General features: G+C 39.7%; 1 protein-coding gene across 2 annotated transcripts in view; it reads left to right on the top strand.

The window, feature by feature from the left end:
• UQCC1 (ubiquinol-cytochrome c reductase complex assembly factor 1) overlaps window positions 1-26,368 on the top strand; it is a 39,536-nt gene extending 13,168 nt beyond the window's left edge. Inside the window, exons 6-10 of one of the 2 annotated variants that reach the window (XM_034067227.1) lie at window positions 397-454; window positions 4,386-4,494; window positions 20,842-20,919; window positions 22,333-22,446; window positions 25,166-26,368. In XM_034067227.1, the coding sequence (XP_033923118.1) occupies window positions 397-454; window positions 4,386-4,494; window positions 20,842-20,919; window positions 22,333-22,446; window positions 25,166-25,300 (494 nt within the window). In that variant the 3' untranslated portion in view covers window positions 25,301-26,368. The remainder of the gene's footprint in view (window positions 1-396; window positions 455-4,385; window positions 4,495-20,841; window positions 20,920-22,332; window positions 22,447-25,165) is intronic. The other variant, XM_005147528.2, reaches the window with a different exon arrangement.
• Window positions 26,369-26,631: the final 263 nt, after the last annotated feature.

The raw sequence follows: 26,631 nt of genomic DNA, 5'->3' as shown, positions 1-26,631 counted from the left end.
ATCAGAACAGAAGAGCAGGAGCAAAGACCCAGGCAGTACATGTTAGAGTGTACATCCATTGATAATTCCCTCTTATTCTCTACTGCTTTGGGACTTCTTGAGCTAGAAGCCACATGTTTGTTTAATTCTCCACTCCCAAATATTGTCTAAGTGAGATCAAAACACACGAAATCTTTGGAATCTACAGCATTCTGTGGCTGCATGTTCTGGAGCTTAACCACAAGTCTTACAGTAAATGATGTTTGCTTCTGATATGTACGTACTGTATAGGGTCAGAACTGAAATATTAAAATGTATTTAAGTTTTGGGGTAGTGAATTTCTCTTAGGTGCAAAACCTGATGAAATTCATATTAATATTTGGCTTTGTTTTTGTGCTTTTCTCCCCTCTCCTCAAGGGTGCCAAATGCCTGACACTTTGAATTCATGGTTTCTAGTAGCCCAGCTTCATGTCTGGTAAGTGAAAAGTAATCTAACAGTATAACTGTTGTCAGGAAAAAGAGTGATATGTACCTTAATGTGAGGAAAAGTGGGCTCCATGGTTCCTAATAATAGTGGTCATATGCAAATTATTCATTCCTGAATTTTAGCATATCTCTACTAAAGAATAAAGTGAGCCATACAGAAGCTAACATCTCAAAATTCCTCAGGAGTGGAATGATTTCTGCCATAAGTTTTCTAAAAGCCTTCTCAGCCCATGTGGAAAAAACTTAGTCGGGTGTTTTAGGAAAAGTTTAAATTTAAATTTATGTAAAATTTGTGGTGATTGAAGTTGCTGCTCGTCAGAAGCATTTAACAAATTATAGCACTGGCATTTATTCCTGCACCTCTGAAATGTACATGCAGGTTGGTGAATGCCAACTTGGCTACCTGTAAAAGTATTTAACACCTTAAACGTTAAGTTTTTCCTTTTTTTTATTTGTGAAAATAGTAGCCAAAAAAATCAGGTTTTCAGCTAGCATTACATCCTTGTAAAGGTCAGAGGGATGCACAAGGGAGTAGAGTAATTTTTGTGAAGTGCCAGATCTTTCAGGAGACTGAAGTCCATAGACTTGGGTTCAGCTATCCAAAGGCTGAAAGGAAGTTTGTACTGAAATAGCTGCATTTAAGCATAGGCCCCTTATTTCCTTGTCTCCTTTTTTCCCCTTTCCCTCCTTTTCATTTCCTTTCTCCTCTGTATATAGAAAGATGGGGCAGCTCATTTCACTAAAGAATGAAGGAATTAGCAGAACTGTTGACATTATAATCAGTTAGCGTTGTGGAATCAAGCAAGGAAGGCCCTCAAAATTGGCAGATTGTACTTCTTGCTGTTCCATGTGGGAAAAAGGCGTTAAAAAGTTGATAAATAAGGTAATTGTTAATATTGATATTTGGAAATGACTAAAATAAATGCTCAAACCCAAACCCTTAAGTATCTGGAGGGAAAACAGGGAGGGATAACATGAATATGCAAAGAACACCCTGGGGTTTTATTCACATCATCATGATTTTGCACAGACTGGAAAATGTACCCTGTGATACACGGCATCAAGAAGTATAATAAGGCAGCACACCTAAACTGCATGGCACTGAGCCACCTCAGAGCAGTTGACAGGGTGGTGTCAGCTACCACTTCTGGTGTTAGATCAGCCTGCTGGCACTATGGGAACACCAACAGGAGCAATTCTAGCAGAGGCTGGTGCAGGAAGCTGCTAGATCTCATCTAAGATGGGTCAACTTAGAGGAGCTCCTGTTCCTTTTCAGGCATCCTTTCATATGATTTTCTTTTAACATAATCTCTCTGCATAACTGCATAAATTACCCAACCCAGTGAATTTCAGGTAGATTTCCAAAGATAGTTTGGAATAATTTTGCTTTCATGGTTTGATGAAGATGAGTCAGTATTTGACTAAGCTACAGAACAGATTCTGTAGTGAAATGATAAAATGTTTCACACTGCAGTGATCAAGTTGAAAGGTTTATAGTTTTTAGAGTCTGTCTTTTAAACTTCAGACAGCAGGTGTAGTAACAAACTACCAAATTCTCAAATAAACTGCAATATTCCATGATCTCACCCATGGTGCTGCAGAACAGCTCTGTGACAGCACTAGGCATCCAAACACTGCTGCCTTTTAGGCTTTGTGGATAGCAGGCATTACTCTGAACACCGCTTCAGCCCTGCTCATCAGTGACCAATTGTTAGCTGTTGATCTGTGCACTGCTTTCCTCCTGCTCCACTACCACTGAAGGCAGACTGGATAGGAACCAGTATTGATGTTCGGAGGAGAGGAGCTTTTCTTGCCAAGCCACTCTTACTTTCCTCCCCCCACATCCATCAAAGCTTGCATATTCAGCAAGAGAAGTATAAAAATGCTTTTCTTAGCCACAGATTAGTCTCTTAAACTGAGTTGTTTTGACCTGTTAAAAGTAGATAAAAATTTGGAGCACAGTAACTCTTACTAATTAACTTTCTCATGCAGCTCAGTTACATAAATGCACAAGAGGAACGAAGGTTTTGAAATGGGTGGAAGTAAAACACAAGTTTTAAGCTCTTTGTCCATTTGTTTTGTGGACTGATAACTGGACACCTGTTCTCTGAGTTCTGGAGCACTGTTTTAGCAGAAAGCATTGTCATCTTTCTAGGAGCAAGTTGAGGATTAATTTCCTGATACCATCCTAATTGCACTGGATTGCTGGGACAGTGGTGCTACTGGACAGGTCATCACTCCCACAACATAAACCTTGGAATTCCTTACACAGCTCTGTTTGCTAGAGTCTTCTCTGACTGCTGACCTTCCCGTTCTCTACCCAGAGTGTCTCAGTTATTCTACTGTTGGGTATCACTGGGTCTACTTACCATGTCCCAGTCCCTCTCTCCTGTCTTCTGACCTCATTCTCCCTGGCTTGTGTTGGAGCCCTAGCTGTCTCTTTTATGGCCAGTGTCATTTTCAGCAGTTCTCCATCTAGAAATCCGATTCTGATCTGTGGACTTTTCTGCTTTCAATTCTGGTATTTCAGTTGAATGGCCCTTGTATGGGACTTCAATGTATGGCTCTAACAGAAAAAATAATGTAGGGCTAATGTAGTTTTTGTTACCTTCAGCTTTTTTTGTCTCTGACCCATAACTGGCAAGAAGTTTTGCTTTCTTTGCAGGTTAAAAAATATCTTCCCTTTACTACTCAGTAGACAAGATAGAATCCGTCATAAAGACTAGCATCTATCCTTTGTCAGCTCAACAGACAAGCTTCAAGCATTTGATTCTCCTTCTTGAGCTGGCATTCAGAGATCACCAAATGCTACTAATGCCTGTAGGGAGGCCCACATCTTATGTCCACTGAAGAAATGAGCAGATTAGAAAAAAAATCGTAATTTTTACCTGCTAACTCTAGTGGCACATTCACTATTGTTAGTATTCAACTCCTTCAAAGAGGCCCCTAGCAGTTTTGCTGTTGTCTTCACATAGTTGTGAGAAGAATTTCCTGTGAGCAGTTTCCCACCTGTAGCATGTCTCTGTACAAAGCAGTGATTACTTACAGCTCCAGTGTTAGACCATCACCTTGTCTACAGTCAGTCCTGGACAGGCAGTTCTGACTCAAACTCCAGGAGTTAGTGAGATGGAAAAGGTGGGCCTGGGGACGGAATGGGGCTGGTCTCCTGGCTCATGGAAGGATTAACTGCTATTTCAGTTCATGCTGTTTACAGATGTTGTAAAAGAAGCCAAATGCAATTTCATATTTATTTTTTAAACAGAACAGCAGCAATGAAGTTCAAGTGGCTTTAATGCCTAAAAAAGGAAACCAGCTCAACCTGGTATTCTCATTAGGGTCCCACAATGCACTTACTAACTTTTGAGTTCTTCTAGGATGTACTGTGTGTAGGGGTTTTGCCAAGTGGTTGGATGTGCATCCAAAGACCCTTGTAGTTGAAATAATTTAGGACATTGCTAATGTGAATTTGGGTGAAGTCTGTAACTTTCTTAAGCTTTCACACCTTAGCTAGTTCAGGCTCATACAGCACTTTAGTGTACCAGGCTGAATTACAGCTGGCTTCTAGCCTAGGATTAGACAAGGTGTTTGTTCCTGCTCCAAAGGGTGATGTGTTCTTAAGGCTGAGGAATTTAGGTTGCAGTACTGTTAACTAGATTACAGTACTGTCAGCAAGAATAGTCTGCTGTCACTCCTCTGTAGCTGGATTGGCCAAAATCCAACAGGTACAAGCAGATCCTGAGTGCAGAATAGAAAAAGTTTGTGGTAGTTTATTTAAATAAATTAATCTATATGTGTTTTTTTCCTGATCACAGTACCACATACTGTAAGGAGAATCTTAAATGAGTTGAAATATATTTAATTTACTCTTTATATTTGAATTAAAACTAGAAAGTGTGAGCTTGGTGTTTGTGTTCTTGCAGGATGTGTCTGGTCCGAATGAAGCAGGAGGGTCGCACAGGAAAATACATGTGTCGCTATATAGTTCACTGCATGTGGGAGGATGTGGAGCAGCGTGGTAAGGTGATGGGGGTAAGTTGTCTTTGGTGTTGATAATCTTGATGACTCACATCTTTCAGTGATTCTGTAACTTTGCATGTTTTAGAAGAATGCCGAAGAGTCAACCTGTAGCTGCTTTATTTCTGTATTAGCTTAAGCTGGTACGTGTAGCCCTTAACTCCTAAACATGTATTCTTGCAGCTGTACTGCCTGTTGTCTTGAGTGATTGACCTTGTTTCTTAAGCTGCACCGGCCTGGTTTAAGATACTGATTTCTCTGAAAGTAACTAATTTTCCATGTGGTTTGCCATATGATTGCAGAAATGGATGCTGCTATAACAGAATGGGCATTTGTGGACAGGAATAATGCATCAGCTGAGGTAGGGAGCAAAATGACTGGTGCCAAATGTATAACTGCAAATTAAGTAATTCCAGCAGACCTTTGAGTTTCCTCTGTGTATAGGATGATGAGTAAAAGGAAAGTTAAGGGACAAGGTTTTTATTGTAACATTATTGTAACTAGTCATTAGTTTATTTTTCATTTTGAATTTGTAGTATCCCTGGTCTTTATCATGAAAGAAACATTATGAGGAGAGCTCCAAGGATGGTTCATTCGCAAGTTTGAAGGAAGTACAAGTTTGGGTTTTTTTGGCCCAGTCTGAGAAGGGTTATGCTAGCAAGTTGTAGTGGTCATTTCTGGCCTTAAAGTCTCTAGGTTTATTTCTTCAGCCTTGTGCTGATGGTAGTATTCAGAGAAGACAGTGCAGAATCAGGAAGAAAATTAACTCTATGCCAGCCAAAACCAGGACAAAGTAGGAGATAGTTGATAGTTTTCATAGGCCTGGTATCAAAGTGGTGACAGGAGACCTGGTACAGGTCTCTTGAGGATGCTTCAGTAAACTTCAGGGGGAAAAAAGATAGTGCTTTGCAGTCAGTCCTTTGTAAAGGAAGCCCAGGGTTTCCATTTCTGCAAGCTAAATCTTCCATTGCTCCCTAAAATTCCTGAAAGTGTAAAAAAGCCCCCAAACACCAGTGTCCTTATGTTTTTATCCAGTCTGGCACCTCAAATGTAAGTACATGCATATTATAATGACATGGTTGCTGTATGATGCAGCTGCAAGGAGATCTTAAGTTGTTTGAATGCCATTCATTCTTTGCCTTGGCAGGTTAGACATCTTTTCAGTTTATCCTTGAATTTCAATTTCACAATCTTTATTTGTAATAACAAGCATGCTTAGTTTGCAATAATATGGTTCCTGTAATATACTTTGGACAGTAACCTAGTGTTCACATAGCTTTTATGTGGCAATAGCTGATGCTTAAAAGAAGTATGTTCGTGTTTAAAGGCTTGATCTCAAAAACAGTTACATCTGTGTGTATATTTAATATAGTTTAGCTGCACAGAGGCTCATTGATTACAATGAGACTCCTTGTGAGAGAATATGAACTCCTAAGGTAACAGCAAACTAGACTGGGCACTAAGGGTGTGTATGAAAGCACAGTAACCTTTCCGAGACTGTAAACTTGGAAATGAGGACTGTTCCCTCGTGTTTGGCAGGCACAGGGCTTTCAGAATCTTTTAGTGATATTTTTTTCATCTTTTAATTATTCCTAGTCTTGCAGCCATTATTTTTTCAGATGAATGATTTTTTTTTTGTCTCTTTAGTAGTATTTATTGTATGTTAATATACTGATGTTTGAACAGGTTAGCTGATCCCTTGCTCCGTATCACTGCTTCATTTTCCCTCCTTGGTATTAGTGATTCTGGCTTAATATACCACTTCACCGATGCTCCTGCATGGGCAGTTCCTGTTTCTTCCATGCTTATTCACTCTTCTTCACTTACTTTCTTCCCTTTCACACAGATGTACCCTGATTGAACTCTATCTCACATCTCAGCCTTAGCAGTTGCATGGAGTTTTAAGTAATAAGTAAAGGGCAGTTACCCTCTGTGTTAGGTTCTACTTACTAATCTTGATGTATTTGGCAGTGTTCAAGGCTAGGTTGGATCTGGTCTAGCAGTAGGTGTCCCTGCCCATTGCAGGGGGGTGGAACTGGATGACTTGGGGTTCTTTCCAACCTTGGCTGTTCTATGAGTCTATAATTGTATTTATCACTAATGGTTCTGTTAAAATGAAGCTGAAGTAATGAGAAAGAAAGGGTTTGTGAGCTGATCAAGGTATATGTGTATTTATTTTCAGTAATTTAGTCCTGTAGTCAGTATCTGTTCTACCTCCAAAAGAAGACATTTAAATATATCCAGATAAGAATAATAGATAAAAAGATTACATTAATATTCCTCTGTTAATGCTTTCAAATTTCAGAATCTGAGCTTTTCTCAGAAGTAAGTTAAAAGGAAAGAAACTTTACTGAATACTATTAGGGCACTAAATTATCATCTGCATAGAACCTAGGAGGTTAGGAAATGCCACTCCCTGCTATTTTCTCATGCAAGGTATCAAAGGTCAATATTTAACTCTTAGTGGTACTTTCCTGTATTGTGGTATACGTGACAGAGCACCTGTATGAAACTCCTGGTTGGATGCAGTTAGTTTAACTTGTTGACAAAGCTGCAGTTCTTAAGCTCATTTCCATATCCAGCAACAATTAGAATGCTTGATGCAGAAAATGAATACTATATTCCTGAATTGATACTGATGGTTTATTAAAATATACCATCTGCTCTTAAATACACAAGTTCATTGGAGCCGAAAGTGACAGAATGTGAAGCATTTTAACTACTCATTTACATCAGCTCCAACTCCAAAGGGAGTTTGTATTATTTCAAAACCTGGTTGTTAAAAGTGCTGAGATCTAAATCTCAGCTACAAAGTTTTGGGACCTGTTAGCCTGAGCTCCTTCAGCACTCCTGAATGTCGGCAAGAGTCAGAAACCCAAACTTGACACAGCTGTAAAAACACAGCGAGAGCCTGTGGCCTCAGCAAATTCTACTGGTGCAGGCATATTTCAGATATAAATTTTACTCTGCTGTCCCTAGTACTAATGAAGTCAGTTTCTTTGGGCGGGTTTGCAGCCAGGTGTGTCCAGTTCTGTGGCTAACCAGTGCTCTTTACTTAATTTTTCCACTAGTGACATTTCTATCAAACTTTAAAAACAAACAGAAAAATTGGCTTGGTGCAATGGCTCAAAGTGTTAATAGTAACATTAGGCTGGGTAAAAGACTTCCTTTGGATCCTGCTTTGCCAGAGATCTCCACCTCCTGGCTTGCAGGGCAAGGATTTGTACTGTGCAAACTGGCAGCTGCCTCATCACTTTGTGAAGGGAATTCACTTAGAAATTGCTGCTATTTGTCTTCCTAACAGAGTTCTTCAGCAGCTTGAGTATTAACCTCACTGACCTGAGTATTGTGTTTTAGTAACTGTGTACATAAAAGCATTTGTTACAAGTTTTAAGTGTATTTAATACCCTTAAATGAAGCTGCAGAGTTGAGCAGAGGTACTGGACTACGCTGGAACAAGATTTCTACTGATAATGGGACAGTATAGATACAAGGTTAAAAATGACAACCAACCCCAACCTAACCAAACACCAAAAACCAACACCCCTTCTCCACCCACACCCTCCTCCTCCAAGAACCCAATTCTAATACTTCCTCGTAGAAATTCAGTGCTGTCTTAGAAAGATCCATTTGGCTTTATTCAAATACTTGTAAATTGTTGTAGGCTCATTTTCACAGTGTTAGTTTTGGTTTTTGTGGCATTCATGGTCTAGGGAGAGGCATCCCTGCCCGTGGCAGAGGTTTGGAACTATATTATCTTAAGGTCCTTTCCAGCCCAAGCCAATCTGTGATTCTGCTTCTGAAACGAGTATGTTTTTTTCAGTGCAGAAGAACAATTCAGTTTGCAACTATACATGTTCTAAAAGCTGCAAAAGAGATAAGAACTCTGTCAAGCCCAGCGTGCCAAACCTGGTTTAATTTTTCTTAATCTCACTTCCCTGTATTCCCACTGGACCACTTAGACCACTGCTCCCTTTTTTTCCAGGAACACATATAGGTGTCTTTTGAATTTGTTTATGGGCTCTGCTGTGTATAGCACAATACAGTCTTTGTTATACTTTTAGCTAGAGCTGTTTATATACAATGACACATAATTTGCTCAGTTACATTGTTGAACATCTGAAGTAATGCCATAAGAACCAATAATGTGGTTCACATCAGTGTAATCAAGAGCAGAACTGAGCTCTGTGAATTTAAACACCATTTTCTTTCTTTGCAATTGGAATACTTCAAGTGATTAAAAAATGCCATTTTACCTTACAGTAGCTACAGAACTTCCTAGCCTTGATAATAGTGCAGTTTAAGCTATTCTTATGTAGACACTTTTAACTAAAGACTCAGAAATCAGAGTGAGACAAGGGAGATTGTTGAATGGCTTTAGAAGATGAGAGGGTAGGCTGTAAATTTTAAAATAGAACTTGATCTTTGTATGACTTGAACTGTTGCAGTTGCTTTGTCTGCAGTGGGAAGCTACTGTACTTGAATAGTGAGGCGAAGGAGGTCCTTTTCAGGCCTGTATCTAAATTCTGATCTGAAGCACAGAGTCCATTTGGGGTGCACAGGACAGAAACTACATTATCATGGGAGAGATGTCAGTCTTCAAGGCCAGGCTGGACAGAGCCTTGGGTAACATGGCCTTAGGGTGAGATGTCCCTGCCCATGGCAGGGGATTGGAACTAGATGATCTTAAAGTCCTTTCCAGCCCAAATCATTCCATGATTCTAAGGCTCTGAGCTGGAGCAGATGGAGAGTGTGTGCAGTGTTGTGGCAGTGCAGTGGAGGGGGAGTTGAGTTGGACAGAGTGTACTGAAGCAAAACGTTATGGAGGAGGTAGTGATTTTGTTTGAGGAAACCAATTGGGATATAAGAGAACAGTGTTTAGTACAGTTGAAAAGGGGGTTTAAAAACCCTATGAAACTTAAAGGGAAAAGTTTTAGTTTCAAATCATTTATGTATCTTTGGAAATGCATAACTTGGACATTCTTAAGGGGAAAAATTACATGATTTTTTAAATTACTATTCAGAAAACATTTTATATAAAATCTCACCAGTTTCTAGTGTTCTGTTTTTTAGAAAAGAAGCAAAACTTTCTGAAGTAGAGATACAAAAATGCTGTGTGTGGTTTTGTGCCTTTTTTTTGTTTGCTTGCTTGCTTACTGGGGTACCAGATGTTGTATGATTTAACTGAACTTAGTTTTTTATGAACATGACAAAAGAAATAATTTGTCAACCCTTGATCCTTTCTCAAACAGCTCAAAAGCTCCCAGCAAGTTTCCAGTATTTTGTCTTTTCATAAATGAATAATGTAAGATACTGTTCCAGAGTAAATTGGGTACATTTGATTCTGGAAATTTTAATAACTTAAATATACAGGAAAATGCATGTGTATAGAATGTTACCTTGAAATACCTTGACTGTGATAATATCTGGAATAAACAGGATACATGGTGATGCAAATTCAGCCTTCCCAGGGCATGGTTTGAAAGAGGGATCTCTTTCTCATGTTATTTTCATGTAGTTGTTCTAGAACCAGCACCCATGGAACTTATGCCACCTGTCTGTATGAAATACAGGCATGTTTGGGATCTGCCAAGGATGCCTACTGTTGAAATCAAGGTATAATATATGCTTGGGTTCTTTTCAGTTGGCCTGGCCCAGTTTTCTGTAGTCTGGCATTAAAAAATCCGTTTAAATTTCCCAGATGTGTTGGATTCTGTTACTGTAAGGTTGTATCCTTGGTCTGCTTTGTGCCTGCAAGAAGTACACTGGAAGCTCCCTTACAGCACTTTGTCTAGAAATCTCTTTCTCATTAATCCCCACATTCATGTGAGACCTGTGAGATGCGCATGCCCGAGTCGCTTTTACTATGCAGTGCCCGTAGGTGTTAAGAGCTGCTCTGTGTCCTTCAAAGTCTCCAGAGCATAGTGTAGTTTCCAAAAATTCGTATGTTAAATAATGAAATTACTGCATAATTTTTATGTTGATAGGGTAGAGATGGTGTGGGAAACAGGGAAATGATCCTTAGGGAACCCACTGCAGGCTCCAGGCTCAGTGAGAATGGGTAGCGCTGATGTTGTCACCTGTGTTGCTTTGGGCATCACTAATGATCCAGTTTCTGATTTGCCTGCAGACAGCATAGGGTTAAGTTACATGTTGTTGTGCTACATATTTTCAACTTCTACATTATCAGCTTGCCATCCTTTTGGAGTTTGCCCCAGAATTCATCAACTGAGCTCAGCTGGTCTGCTTGGCTAAACCTTTTGAGACTCTTGGGAGCAAGGTATCTCAGGTTGTGGTTGTAGTTCTTTCTTGACAACTCCAAGCTGCTGCAGTGAAAACATGAATGCACTTTTAAGCTCCTTTGTAAATACAGAAAAAATACCAAGGCTGGATTCTTCTCTAAATCAGAGTAACCAAACAAACCATTATGAGGTTCTGAGTTGTTCCCAATACATTTTAATCATACTGTTGCTTGTGCTTTTCACTGCTGATAGACTGTCACTGATACCTTTTGCTTTCTCTTCAGGAGTGAATAATTCAACTCATCTTTAGGGCTTTGGTGCCTGCCTGTCTTGGAAGTCAACAGCATGAGCATCAGTTAAGGTTCTGATACAGTGCAGGGGTGCTGCAGGGGTTTGGTACTTGGGATCTCCTCTCTGAGGAAGGATTAATAAGTTTGTTTTATTGCTTTGTTTCCGAGAACAAAATGTGAGTGCAGTTTTACAGGCTAAATTGTGACTGTTTCCAGGAAAGAGGCACAGTGTGCAAGAAAATAATTTCTCTGTTTCCTCTGTGACAGCCAAGGCGTTCAGGCTAATAGGATCTTCATCAAGGTTATATGTGTAAAGCTATGTTATTTAGTAATGAGGCTTGTTCTCTCTTAGTCCTGCTGCCTGGTTAGAAGAGCATGAATAAATGATAATGATCAGGAAGTGCAAATGCAATACATTCAGTGATTCCAATGCTCACTTTCATGCTTGCCTGCTTTCATTCCTTTTATTAATTCAGTATAAGCAGCAGCATGTGATACTTTTGTACACATCTAGGCAAACTACTATGTTCTTCTGTGTTCCATTGTGATTTAGGAATCTCAATAAATTCTCTATTCCCTCATCTGTTGTTGTGTCTTCCTCTTCTGTTTGTAGTCAAGCAGAGCACTTGCTGTATCTCTGCCTGTATTAATTTATTAATTATCATTTCACTTCTCTAGGAACTTGAATGTTGTTGTTTCTGTATTCAAAGGGCAGAAAATAATGCAGAAGGTTAAAAGATTTGACCAAGATAGCAGCATACCTGGTCTTAGAGATTATTTGTTGCTAGCAAGCCATACATCATGTTGACTTGCAAGTTGCTCAGATGGCCTTCAGAAGTATGTGAAAAGGGAGACTCAGCTACTGGTATAGATCTCATGACTAGAGGATGGGGTCAAGACAATCTTGATAGATGTGAAATGAGCAACACTGGTCTGAATTGGTTTTCACATGACTTGGGTGTGGACTCCATAACAGCAAATACATGGGGTAGGTAACAGAAGTCTGGCAGGCATGTGAATCACCAGTGGTTTTAAGGGCTGTCACCTGAACTATACAGTCATTTTCCTCCTTCATTCTGGAAGTGCTGGCAATTCCTTTTGGCTGTGGATGCTATTTGAAGACTTCATTTTTTAAAAGTGAGGAAATGGCAGAGACCCTGTAATTGCTGGAATTCCGTGACTAAAACCCCAGAGGACAGAGCCATGAGGAGCCTGAAAATAATGTGTCTCATTGAGAGCATCTTAAATTTGTGCTTTTGTATTTCCTGATGTATTACGTACTTGCAAGGGGGAAGGTGGCCCATATGTAGGCTTAGTCTGTGCTATTTGGGAAACAGTGTGTAAGGAAATTTTGGGCTTCTTAAACTCCTTGCCTGTGCTTTTAGTATCTTCTGGAAGTTTATTTATTCACAGCAGCATCAAGTCTGAATGTAACACAGAAGATTGAAAAGTCCCAGTATCTTACCATGCAGCTTTTTCATGCTTTGCTTTCCTCCTTTGCCTTTTACTTGAGGGCAGAACTAGGGTAGAGAAATAATTCTTGTTCGCTTCTGAAAGGTCACAGTAATAAAGAAACTCTTGTTAACATCAGAGTATATGGCAGGCAGGAGTTTTCACAGTCTGGCATTGTTTATTTTACCAGCAATTTGGAACCTTCTGCACTCTTAAAATATTGGCAAGAAAATATTTAACTGTTAACTATTCTATGGCATGTGTGTGTTTGAAGCCCTGAGGAGGAGGAGTGCTTGGGGAAATCGGGGTTTTCTCAGCTTCTGATTGAAACCAGAAGGTGCAGAATATTGGTAGAAGGTGAAAGCAATGTGACTTCAAATTAGAATTCTACCCAAATGTGGAACTGATGGGAGAATGTCACACAGGTCACGTAGGAACAGGGCTCTGCTAGGAAATAGTGACAAGTCTGATGGAGCAAACACAAATCAGCCAGTCTGCAAGGCACTGCAGGAATGAGTGTGAAAGTGAGATAGTAAGAGTGAGGATTTGCATTTGTCCTGGTCTTATTCACTGGAGAAAAGTTGTAGCAGTGCTAGGTGTTAGCATCAGGGATTAGGCTGGCTGCAATGGAGATGCTGATGGACTCTAGCAATTGTCACTTCATTTTGAAATGAAATAGCCTTTTTTTTTGTGGAGAATTTTTTAGGAGAGGAGATATGGCTTGCTTTTTTGTATAGGTGACTTGCTGTTCCTATGCAACAGAAACTTGTTCTGGTCCCAGATTCTTGAAGAAGGAATTTTTAATTTTATTTTATTTTTTTTTCCCTGAGGAGGATGATCTCTTTGGTATGAGCAGGATCATTCTTGCTCTTATTTTTAAAAAAATGTAGCCTCCTCCTCTGAGGTTACTAAAAGCTATGGTATGGTAAAGGTAGCAGTGTTCTTTATTTGCACTAGCATAGTTAAGGTGAAAATCCTAATAGGTCAGAGAAGTGACCTGATGACTGGTACCCATGGTCAACTGAGGAGCTGTGGCTGTCTTGCTGTAAGTCAGGGCAGGAAGAAATACACAGGGAGAAGACATACCAGTCAATATCTGCAAAGATCAGCAAGAAGTGAACAAAACGGAACATTTTCTCATGTTAGATGAAGATCTAGTGCCCTATTTCTAGCAATGACAAGAGATATTTGGGAAAAAGTGTAAGAAGCAGGACTGTGGATCAGTATTGTCCATTTTCTTGCCATTCACTAACAAGTAATATGAGAGTTGTGTGGGGACCATCATATTTAGTATCTACTAACAGAATTCCTCTTATGAATGTGCCTTTTTTACCCCTTTCATATTTTTTGCTGTTTAGTGTCCTGTGGCAATGACTTCTGTCACTCCATTGTGTTGTATGAGAAAGTACTTTTATTTTTAAAGTATTATGTGGTCATTTCACCAGCTTGTTTTCTACATATTTTTTAATGAGAAACAGTGAACAATAATTCCTTATTTACCTGCTTGATACCACTCTTTTATCTCTCCATCATCTTCCTCCTCATTTTTTTGTGACTGTAACTAGTGTTTCCTCATGTGTCTCATCACCTTCGCATCTTCTCTGTGTCTTCAGTTTATTTTGGATGTGTTCTGAGGTTAAAAGTAATAAATATCTACACCATTTCATATGTGAGGACTCAAGGGCTTGATAGCAGAATAGGGTTCCTCTTTTGTTCTATATTCCTTTCATAATAATTCCTAAAATGTATTAGTCTTTGTTCACTGCTGCTTGTTGATCTGTATCTCTTTTAAGATCCATTTCTAGAACTGTAGCTGCTAAATGTGTGTACATTGTTCTAGTGTACTGGAACCTTCATCAGCACTGGGTATTACTGTCATCAGTATCTGCGGTTGTTCTTTCCATTTATTATTGTATTTTCTACTGATTTGTACTTACCTGGTTCTGCTGAAATACTTTTCAAAAGTGGATACCACCTTTCATGGCTTTGCAGTCCTATTAAATGTTATCTAGTATGTTTTATTTCATTTAATACTTTATGAGGTGATGGAGCAGTGTGTATTCACTGCCTCAGCCAGTGAAAAAAATGGAGCCCCCAGATGGAACTAGCAGGAGGCAGTGTCAGAAGAAACAAAGAGGAGGTGATGGTTCTCATCATGTGTAGCAGACCAGGGTACTTGCTGAAGCATGCTGTAGATGCAGAAAGTTCACTGGACAAGTTGCTTGATATGGAGACCTTCTGAAAGTTACTATGGAAGTAAATAGTGTTAAAAGTAAAGTAAGTGTTGAGGGTTGTCCTGAGCTGAACTTGGTTGGGAGAATGCTTGGCAGAAGTGTCTATCACCTTGTAGTCTTTATACTTTTCAGTGTACCTGCCTACTGTTGAAGGCAAGATGTCGTGTTAGGTGGACTCTTGGTCTGATCCAGTGCAGTGTTTCTTGTGTGTGACTCTTCCTGACAGTTACTGAGGTTTCTCTCAGTAGAAAGATGGAGTTTTACAGGATTTGTCTAAGTGCTCATGGTGAATCATTTTCAAAACCTTAATCATTTATCTTCAATGCTGTCAAGTGCCTCTTTTAAATTTGGTTAGGTGACTTCCTTTCAGTTTGTCAGCCTGAATTCTTGATTCTGGTGTGTTCAAAAACATGGCCATGATCAGTTTTAGGCTTTTAGCAAGTAGTATTTTAAAGGAAGCATTGCAGGGAAACCCTTCTACAACATCTCACTCTTACAGAGAGTCAGCAGGAGTAGGTGGAGAGCTCAGAGGTTTGGCGTCTTTTACCTGATCTTTCTCTTGAGAGGTTGTCAATGGGCTCTGCCAGTCACATACTACAGAGAAAGACATATTTAATACAGTGAGGATTGTGCTGCGATCTACTCTGAATCTCTTACCTGTTACCATGGCAGAGTTTCCAAATTAACAGACTACAAGATAGAAATTTGTCTCATTTCCTTGATACTAGCCAGTGAAGGGTGACCATCTGGTTTTGCTGGAATATGTAGCTAATGTTGTATAACTTGCTTTTCTTTGCTTCAAATAAACATGCTCTAAGGAGTGTTATTGATGATTATGCAGTTGTTATGAAGGCAACAGAGCTTGCAAAAATTCATGTTGCTTTTATGGATTGAATATTACAGCAAGAACTGGTTCTGATGCAGTCTAACATGTAGCTTTTGTCTGGGTTAATACTATGTTGAAGCAGGTTGTCACTGAACACTGAAGAAGACTTTAAAGCCAATTCTCTGAATTTAATTCTCTACTGAGGGGCATTACAAAATTGCTTACTTTGAATTTGAAAATGACAGGATTTATCAGAAAAGTTAATGTTCTAAGGTAGATGGGGACTCACCATTGTAGCCAGTTTGCAGACAAAAGAACAGAGTGATTAATAAGACTCAAAAATGAAGGTTGGAAAAATAATCTCTGCAGTTGTTTCCCAACTCTGAGGTTGCCTGAAGGAACTCTCCTTTTTGGCACTTTGCTACAGAGATATTTTTAATCTGTTTTATTAATTTAATCTTTTTGATCCTAGCTACAGTAATAATTATGTTATTGGAGGAAATAAAAGGGCTCTATGCAGGTTTTCCCATTTAACGTCATATGCATTTATTAAGAGGGCAGCGAACCCTTTAAAAGCCCATATATAGCCACATGTGGTTATATATTATTTATAACTAACACAAACTATATATTATAAGTCATTCTTTCCAAATGCAGCTTGAGAGAAGGTGGTTAAAGAGGCCTAAATGTTTGAGGAGTGATGTTTTTATAATGAAAGATTTGTCCTGTATCTCCTTTGGGAAGTTCTCCTGATACTGAATTCTCCAGAAAGCAAAAATCAGTGTCAGTAGGAGCCATTGATGGTTATGGCAGCATGGCTAACAGGAGTCCCCAGAGTAGACTCAGTCATAACAAGTGTACTCCTCCCTATGTAACTTGTGTTGCATGTGAGATGGATTAATTTTTACTGTGTCAGCGTAAAACACTACTATTACAACTTCAACCACTCCAGGGGTGCGCTGATGATGTAGTATCAGTGTGCCTAATGCAAGCATAACCTTAAAGACTCTAATCTTAATGTGCAAAGATGATTGTGCTGACACATCTGCTGTGTACAGGTACAGGAGCAAGTACATTGTACAAAAGAGGGTTTTTATTCTTGCAGGAATAGTATAACGAGAACGAGGGGGTGGAAACTTAAGCCAGAAAATTCAAATCCAAAATGAGAGACACATGTTCAACTGTGAGGGTGATATGCTTTAGCCAAACACAATTTACTGAGCGTAGTACAGAGGGAACTCAGTGAAATGTAATGGTCTGTGATACACAGAGGGTCAGGTTCTATGATCTAATCATTTCTTCTGGTTGAAATCTCTTCATAAAAAAATCTAGTTCGACCATAACTTATGGCCTAAAGAGAGGAATTGCTGCATGAAATTCAATGACTAGCGCTTGTACAAGGTGCAGTTAGAAGTGCCCCTTCTGCCTTTATAGTCTATGGATGGATTAATGTGTTAAAGTAGCTTAAGGGTGCAACACATGTTGGCAAAAGCTGTAACAGAAACTCCTGTTAAAGTGCTTTCAAATAGTGTAGCCCGTGGACATCACAGCTATGTCTACACTAGCATTTAGTGTACTGTCAGGAACACATTTGTTGAGTGCAGCAGTTGATGATCCAATGTCCCTGCTCCACAGGGGTGATCTTTTACTCTGTGCTGGTTCTAAGCTGATCCCGTGGGCTGGATGCCTCTTTGGAGGTAGAATGCATTAGAGCAATGTTTCCCAGTGTGTGCATGCTGAGACTTCTTTGCAGCATGAGCCAAAGCACAGGACATGGGGATAAAGAGGAGATTCGTAATGAAATAATGCTCTTGATACAACAAGAGGCATTAGTATGGATTAATCCTATAGCAGCTTTCACTTTAAAGGCTGTGCTGATAAATATTTTCCAACATTTTTTCCAACATATTTGCAGCAGTGTGCTCTGACTTTCCTAGAAATTCCTACAATACCCCATCCCTGGAGAGGGGCTTTGGACAAGGCGCTGTAGGGACAGGACAAGGGGAATGGCTTTAACCTGCCAGAGGGGGGGATTGAGATGAGCTTTTAGGCAGAAGTTCTTCCCTGTGAGGGTGCTGAGGCGCTGGCACAGGGTGCTCAGAGAAGCTGTGGCTGCCCCATCCCTGGCAGTGTTCAAGGCCAGGTTGGACACAGGGGCTTGGAGCAAGCTGCTCCAGTGGAAGGTGTCCCTGCCCGTGGCAGGGGTTGGAGCTGGATGAGCTTTAAGGTCCCTTCCAACACAAACCGCTCTGTGATTTTATGATTTTGTTAGAATCAAACCCTTAACTGAGACTTGATACTGTAAATTGTTTGATATAGCAGAATTCTCACCAGTTGGCTGTCAAATGATGTGTATTGAACTCATTGAGGCTGAAGATGAGATTTCTTAGTTTGGCATTATAATGCAAGTGCAGTAGTCATGTGCTGTAGTTGTCTTGTAGCAGAATGGGGCGTCATGGAGTCTTTCAGTGAAAAGTGACATGTAGAAGGAAGCTAGATTAGCTGTACATACCCTTTTTTTAAAAGGTCTTATAAATGTGAGATGTACCAAAAATGTATTAATTGTTTTCAGCTAAGATAGTTCTGTGTGTCAATTTAGGAGATGATATATACATTTATTCTGGTGACAGCTCTACAATGGGTTGTTCCAAAGAAGGCAAAGGGGCTCAGTCCCTAGAAGAGCTTCAGATGTTACTGATTGTGGTGATGTTAGCAGTTACTTACTTGGAATTGTCTAGCAGGTTTTTTTCTTAATAACAAATGGTGGAAGAGTTAGTGGAGTCAGAACCAGCCAGATCATGCCCCTTACCAGTGGTAAAAACATGAACAAGCTTAAAGAGAGGAATCATTTGCAATAAATGCTGATTTAGATTTACTCATTTGCCCTGTTTTATAAAGAATTTTTTTCCACAAATGTTTGTGTTTAACCCCTTCTGGTTGTATTCTTCAGAAATTGCAATATTCCTTTAAATGTAATTTTATTGCCTAAGATAGTGCTCCATCCCCAAAGTCATATTTTCTATTTTAAACTGGTTGTCTTTTAAGATGTATTTATTGCCATGTTTGTTTAACTTGGTTATCTCCTTCATCAGGCTATTTCTTGCTAACTTAAAGCTGCTCTTAGCTTTTAGTACAGAAAGCTGCTTCCCTGGGGATGTATAGTCCAGGACTTGTCTCTGTAATGGGACTATTTGTTTTCTTTGCCCCTTGCAGTTGCCTGCTGTAACATTTGTAGTATGTGTTAAGTAATCCTTGAGGTAACATTTTTATTATGTCATAAAAAGTGCGTGGCAAATATATAATAACTCATGGAATTTGTTTGTTTAAAATGGAAGGATAATTTATTGAGTGTGTTACATGAGACCTGCTCCCCCTTATTAGAGCTGTAGAAGTGCAGCTTATTTAGAAGTACCTTCTATTGAGAAAAACCACGATCTCTGACATGCAGAGAAAGTTTGAGCATGGTTGGGTAGAAATGACATCATAGTTTATGTACTCCATAAAAATTTAATTAAGTCATTACAGAAGTTGCAGTCATCATTTAACCCTCTGATTTCTTATGGTTAGTTCTTTTTTTTCAACAGGCTGTAATAATGAGTCTCCAAATCTTGAGGGCCTGTAAAATAGCTGCATGAATTTTAATAGTTTATATTAATGGAAAAATATGAGTAACTGACATAAAAGGAATTTTCCTTGCGTTTGCACTATATGCATTTCTATAAAAATCAACAGATGAATAAAAGGCAGTGGTTTAATGGAAGACTATTTGAACTGGAGATTTGCTAGAGTGGCAAAAACTAACACATTTTGATTGGAAAGCTGTTGCATAATTACTAAGGTGGGTACTGTTAAGGATACTAAGAAGCTGTTTAGGACATGTGGTTCATGCTGTTGTAAGTGTAACAAGCTGTGCACCACAGACAGCAAGGATTATTCCCTATAGAACTGATGTCCTACACTGTATTCCTGTTTGCAGTTTTCTTTTTTGTAAAACCTGTCTTCAAGATGCGGTATCATATGTGAGTGATGTGCAGGTATGAAGATAATGACCCTTGCGTTTTGAAGAGCATAGAATCACAGAGTGGCTTTGGTTGGAAGGGACCTTAAAGCTCATCCAGTTCCAACAACCCCTTGCCAACAGGCAGGGACACGTTCCACTAGAGCAGGTTGCTCCAAGCTCTGTCCAACCTGGCCTTGAACACTGCCACAGATAGGGCAGCCACAGCTTCTCTGGGCAACCCATGCCAGTATTTCACCATGCTCACAGGGTGAGCTTCCTAATATCTAACCTGTATGCAAGATCTGTAGAAAAGAAATGCTTAGTATCCCTTAGCTCTCTCCCAGGAGTCAATACAAAGAAGCAGCTTTACCTGTCAAAGCCCTCAGGAGAGGAGCTGTTAATAAATCATTTTGTGGATCAAATTAAAAAATGCAGGCCAAAGCACTAAATAGTACATATGAGGGAGATGCATGTGAGGTATTTCAGCCATCACTCTGGACCTAGCGGTTGATCTCTCTTGGTTCTGGTTTAAGCTCCGAGGGGGTCAGTTCTGCAAGCTAATGGGTGGCTTAGGCCAAACCAGCAAATATTTAAGCAGCTGTTAAATTGAGGTAAAAGTCAGTGTGGAACTTGACTGAATCACACTTACAGCATAAGCAGAAGTACCTGGATCATCACACACTCTGAAAGAAATTTAGTCATAGTAAAAAACTAGTATGTCTGAGCTTCTAGTGAAATGCTGTAAAAACCTAATTCATGTCACTCCTGAATGAGGAAATCTGTATTGACAAGTGAGGGAGGAGTGGTGGTAGGAATGGTGTCTTCACCTTCAGTGTTACAGGACCTTCTCTGTGATAGCACATCAGCTCTGGAAGTCCATGCTTTAGAGAAAACATTGAAACCCCTCTGAGTTTCTAAGAATGAATCAAGGTCTGCAAGACGTGCTCAATAGTTGAAGTACAGAGGAGTCTTCATTATCTTAGCCTGTGCTGCCACTGAAAGGACAGCCTTGCCTTTGCTCCTTCCCCAGCTGCAGTTTTTCTCTGCTCATGTAGTTACATGTCAGCACTGTTGGCTGAGGGGTTTTCTGCCATTTGTACATCCAGAGTAGCACTGACTTTTATGAAGTACAGAACTAACAGAGCTATATTGTGTCTTGTTCTAAAATGTTTGACTTCACTAACATTGTTCCTCACATCCGAATCCTAACCTATGTGGGCCAAGGTACTGTTTCTTGACTGCTCAGAATGAAACTGATACTATTTTGTCATCACCTCCTCTTTAGAGCCTATAGATGGTTTTCTGGTTTATTTTTCAGATTAACTCTGTTGTTCTAAAGCAAGATATGAGAAGTATGGTAGAAAATTTCTATGCAGCTCTGTTTGGATATGATGAGGTAAGATGCTTTCAGAGAATGTGCAAGAACAAGTAGACCATCTAATTCACAATTGAATTAGATAGGCAGTACTCAGATGAAATACTGCATTACTGAATACTCAGATGGGCAAAACATTTGCCATACATATCTTTGGAGAAATGTTATGGAAGTAGACTTCATAGTTACTGTGATCATTTTACACATTGAATTAAAGTGCTTTTAAGAAGAAAGAAAGAAAGCACACAACAAATTGATTTGAATTGTGGGACATGGAAAGTAGGGTGTTCTTTGTACTGCTTCACTGTCACTGCTTGACCATAAGTAGATCATTTCCTCCCTCTGAATCTTGTTGTTCTCAGCTGTGCTTTCAAAGCAAAGAGAGTATTTACAGGGAGTCTTTAAGAGAGGGTATTTTTAGGAAGCATCTCGTGATATGGGGGGCAAAAGCACCACTGTGACAAGTGTCTGCAGAGCTTTCAAGAAGATAATACATCATCTCTTTTAGTAGTTTTTTCTCTTGTGTTGCTCTTCAGATGGTCTTATTCACATGTGAAATTATTTTTATTGCTTGCATTATTAATATCTTATAAATGCAAACTTTATAGAGTTGTGGATAGTGTAATGGATGCAAGTCTTCAGTTTTAAGCATAGCCAAGATTTGTCTGCCTGTGTGTCATCTTTTCTCTTTTTGTTGACACTCTTTGGATAAAAAATGTCTAATTAAGACAAATGTTGATAGTTTTTATTTTTAACTGAATATTTAAAATCCTCTCTTGCTTTGGCAAATGTGTCAGCAAAAGACTGGATAGATGAGACTATGATGATAACACCGCATAACCTGAAAAGACAATAAAAGTGGGAGGGAATTTAGACAAAAAGTACGCATGGATGTGATTCTTGTATAAGCCAAATTTAATACTAGATGTAACTGGAAAAGTCTAGGTAGTTCTTGACCTGAAGGGCTTCTTTCTTTCTCATTTAGAATACAAAACAGAAAAGCAAGGCAAAATAGCTAAGTCCTGAGTATGTTTCTGCATTCTTCAGTTTTTCTTTTTCCAAGTGCCATGAGCTTCACCCAGTTCTGTGAGGTGGTGCTGTCTTCTCTGTAAGCCCAAAATTGTTAAGGTTAAGATTTCATAACATAGTAATGTACATTATAAAAATGTACTAGGAGTACCCTAACCCAGCTTGTTTTCCAAATTAACTTGCCAGAATATCTGTTACAGACTGCTCTGTAAATTAATTTAAGGCTGGGATTGTTCTTCCATTCTGGAAACAAAGGATGTTGATGCCTTTTCATATGTACAACCCATAGCCGCTGTGGGCTTTGGGACAGCTAATATTGTCAGTTGCCAAGCAGAGTAATGGGGTTGTCTTGTGTTCAGACCCACTTCACATGCAGTTTTTAATCTCCCTCTGTGTTTTCTTTAGGGAATCTTGTCTGATGATCATGTTCTGGCGGCAGCTCTTTGGAGAAACCTCTTTAACAAGAACTGTGAGGACCCTCGGCATCTGGAGTTGCTTGTAGAGTACGTGCGCAAACAGGTATGCTGCAGTTCACAGTGCAACTTCTCTACATTCTCCTGGTTAGAACATTAACTATTTTTATTGCTTGCATACTATGTAGCTCAGTTCTCATAACTGATCCTTACATTCAGTGATTATTTTTAAAGAGAAAAGAAAGTAAAAATACAAAACCAGGCTGATATTTATTGCATTTTGATGAAAAACGGCTGCAGAGAAATACAGGGAATATTAAAAGCAATCTTGCTTATATTTTTCTGGGCTTGTGCTATGGAGTGTTTGACAAAATATGTCAGAAATAGGCTGCAACTTGTAGAGTTATAATTGATGTTGCAGAGTTGGGATCCTCTTCATAATGAAATGGCATGCAGAGTTTGAAAGTCTTCTGATGATGTTTGTGGCAAATAAGTAAAAGAGATTTTGTATTATTATGTTTCAGTTATTACCTGGAAGAAGCTCTAACAAGTAGTGTTTAACTTCTCAACCCTTGGGAGGTTTGTGAACCAGGTTTCTAGGAAATGTGATAGGAGTGGGTACCAAGTAGGTACCAAAGACAGAAAAGGGCTGAGATTGGTTCTGGAGGAAGAGTGTAGGCTGTTGCACAGGGAAATGAAGACCAGAACCTCCACACAAACCTTCTCTTTAATGTTTCCAATGCCATATTCAGATAGAGATTTGAAGAGAAAATATTTCAGTGTGTCTGACAAAATGGTATAGGAAGTAAAGGGTTGAACTTTGTAAGGGATGCTTTTGGAATGCCAGAGGGCTTCTCAGGAGGAACAGACAACATAATGCTTAAGGTTGCTGATGTTTAACATCAGTGAGGTGAAGGAAAGTTGAAAAAAAGTGAGGTGAAGGAAAGTTGAAAAAGTGAAGATTGGCAGGGAGCAAACATATAAAATTATGTACTTTGGGACAGTTTGCTGCCAAATGGGGAATTTCTTGCACTTCTGTACAGGCAAACAATAGGACAGAAGCTGTCAGCAGTTCAATAGGAAACAGTGATGAGGCAGGTGAATGTGGCACACTGGGGAAGAATCAGCACTGCTTCTTGTGAATACAGTCATTCCTGTAGACAGCTGTAAAGTGGTGCACTTGAGAAAAACATTCCCAGCTTTACATATATATTGATGATCTGTGAACTGTTACCACAAGGAATGAGTCCTTGAGATTGCAATTATCAAAATGTCAGCTCAGCACTCTGTAGTTTTTAAAGAAAGAAGTGAAACAAATGCTCAGAGTTACTGAGGAAGGAATGGAGAGTAAAACAGTGTTTTCGTGCCACTTCTTAAGTGATCAGATAGTACCCTTGTAATCTTGAATCATTTGTATGGATTGGGTTCTGACCATAAAAAACAAAATGAGGAAGACTCAGAGAACAGTAAGGAGGACATGAAACAGCTTCTCCATTAGTAATGAATAGGATTCCCTGCCTGAAAAACAGCTGAGGAAGAATATGAGTCAGCTTTGGGAAATCTTGAAGGCATATGAAAGGTGAGCAAGGAAAGGCTGTTCACTGATACAGGAATGTAGGGACGTAATGTTGCCATGCATTATTTGGTATGCTACAGTGGCATGTGGGTTACAAAGCCACTGGCAAGGGCTATGAAAGATAAACCTCTATACAGCTATTAAATGCACAACAACCACTTCAGGCTCAAAATTTCTGAACTAACAGATTTTGAGAGGAAGAAAAAATAAACAAGGAGAATAACATTGTAGGCATGCATTGTACTTAACTGGGGAATCTGCTGTTGACTGTCAGAAACAAGATATAGTGCTTAGGTGGCTCTTTGGTCTGACCCACTGTGACCATCAGTGTATTCCTTCCTCTGTTGAGAAACACTTTGTCAAATTATCTTTAGTTCACAGTCAGCATAGTGTACCAGGTCTTTCCCGTAGCTTTTTGCCAAACCTGTCTTTAACAGCGGCTATTAGAGGTTACCAGAGAAGATTATAGTAACAGGGCAAGCATCTGTACTTGGAGGGTCAGATCTTCTGGCAACTAGTGTTCACAGACTTCCTGAGCCAGAGACGGTGGTTTTATCTTTTACTATCTCTCTATGGACTCCCTCTCCTTTCCCCCTTTACAGTGTTCTGTGGCAGTAAGTTAACCCTGTGTTGTGTGACAAGAGGGTTCTCTTTATTTTGGTTACATTGCACCTTGAAATTTAATTTGATCCCTCTTTATTTTGCTTAGATTGCGCCTTGAAATTTAATTTGATCCCAAGTATTTCTTGTATTGCAAGAATGAGTGTTCATTCCATGTTCATCTCCTCCACTTCATGGGCTTTCATATTACAAATCTCAAGTGTTCCCTGCTGATCAGGCTTCTTTTTTTCTATCATGCAAAGCCTCGGTCTGTGTGAAACTACTTCTATAAGAGCACTCCACATAGATGATGGTACTATCAGTATGTCACTGAATTAAGTGCTGAGGAGATAAAATGACTCACGTTAGCTTTGCATGGCTTCTCTTTGTCCTGTTGCCAAACTTTCACAGGAAACATTAGGTAAGGTATTAGTAGAAGACCTTATGCAGTTAACTCCAGTGGATCTGCAGATACTTATCTCAGCCTTTCCCTGACTCTTAAGACTGAAGTAAATTATCTTTTCAGGTCTCACACGAATGACAAAGGATGTTAAAAACTCCTTTTTGTGCTTCGTTTCTGGAAACCAGCCTGTTTGTGTAGCACTTAAGGGGTGATGGGACACCTTGCACTAACTCCTCGTCCTTGCAGGTGCAGCACCTGGATGCGCTGAGCGGAGAGGACCTGCTGCTGACGGGTGAGGTGAGCTGGCGGCCGCTTGTGGAGACCAACGCCCGCAGCATCCTCAAGCCCCTTTCCCCTGTTTATAATGACGAAGGACTCTGAGTGCCTGACATCTCTATCAGATTGTCAGATCAGCTTGGGAAGCATGCTTGAAATGGGACTGGGCTGAGGCTGTGAAGTCAGGAGGAAAATCTGCTGTTGGAAAGGCATTATTTAATTAGATATCCTACCCTTGGTGCCTCAGTACCAGACTGGACAGCCATGCTTTTCTGACTGTTCACTTGCAAATAAATGCTAGTTCATTTGAGAACGTCTGTCCGTTTTATGGCACTGAGTAGTCCTTGCTGACAAACTGAAAGACCTGCCTTCTGTCTTTAGGAAACCAGGTATTTTACCATGACTTAGAATTATCCTAAGAAGACATTTCTGTCTTCTTTAAGAAGACAGTTCTGTCCTTTGCCATGTTTGGAAGCTGCTACCTAGAGGCACAGTAGTGTTTCTCTGCTCACTGAATGGTTGTGATGCAAGTCTGAGCTTTGCATATTAGATGTTAATGTATTTTAAAAGCCTGATATCAAGATGGAGTGTTCCATTTTTGTTTTAGTGGAGTTAAGAGTTGCTTTAAAAGATTCTGAATGGTTTTCTGTGAAAACCCTTTTCAGGAACTCTCTGCTGTGTTGCACAAGGATAGGAGGATGCAAAGGATAATGCACAGTCCTAGTAATCCTCTGTGACTCCAGCCATCTTAATGAAAATAAAATCCAAACCAGGGCTGAGCTGTCACTAAAAGCTCTTTAGAGTAATTGGTATTTCAGTCTGCCTTGCTGATATTTCCATATTCTTTTTAGAGTTGTGGTCTACAAATTTCTTTAGGAAAAGAACATGCCTGGTTTTGTCCATGGTTCTCAATGGGACTATGCAATCCTCCATCCCAAGTCTGGTCCAGAGGGTTTCAGCAAGACCTATCAACCCCAGTTGATCTGGCTGTGCAGGCAGCTTATGCCAGCGTAGTAATTATAGGAGCAAGAGCTCCAATGACGAAATGGGCAGGGGCTGAGGTACACTGAGTAGGTGGATGGTTCACCAGGCTACTTCCAGGTCAGGGACAAAAGTTTTCATTTCTCTCCTCTTTAAACCCCTAGTCAATAATAAATGTCAGTCTGGGTAAAACTGATGTGTGTGTGTTTTCTGTGTGCGCTTCTGATAAGCCCTATAATATCAGGACTTATCCCTAATAAAACTGTTAAACAAAAGTCCAAGGTGATAATCCTCAATTTGTGAAATTAATCCTTAGTTTGTGATTCCGTAATGTGGTCAAAGCGTGACTGTGCCTGGCTGTAACTGTTCTTCCTTCTGAAGCTGCTTGCTTCATATTGTGTGTTTTAGGGAATATTTGACATCCCTTCTCTGTATAAAAAGTAGTAGGATGCAGA

This window comes from Melopsittacus undulatus, chromosome 10, assembly GCF_012275295.1.
Source record: "Melopsittacus undulatus isolate bMelUnd1 chromosome 10, bMelUnd1.mat.Z, whole genome shotgun sequence".
NCBI classification, from domain to species: domain Eukaryota; kingdom Metazoa; phylum Chordata; class Aves; order Psittaciformes; family Psittaculidae; genus Melopsittacus; species Melopsittacus undulatus.
Note: the sequence above shows the minus strand (reverse complement) of the source record. Positions and strands in the feature narration are given on the sequence as shown.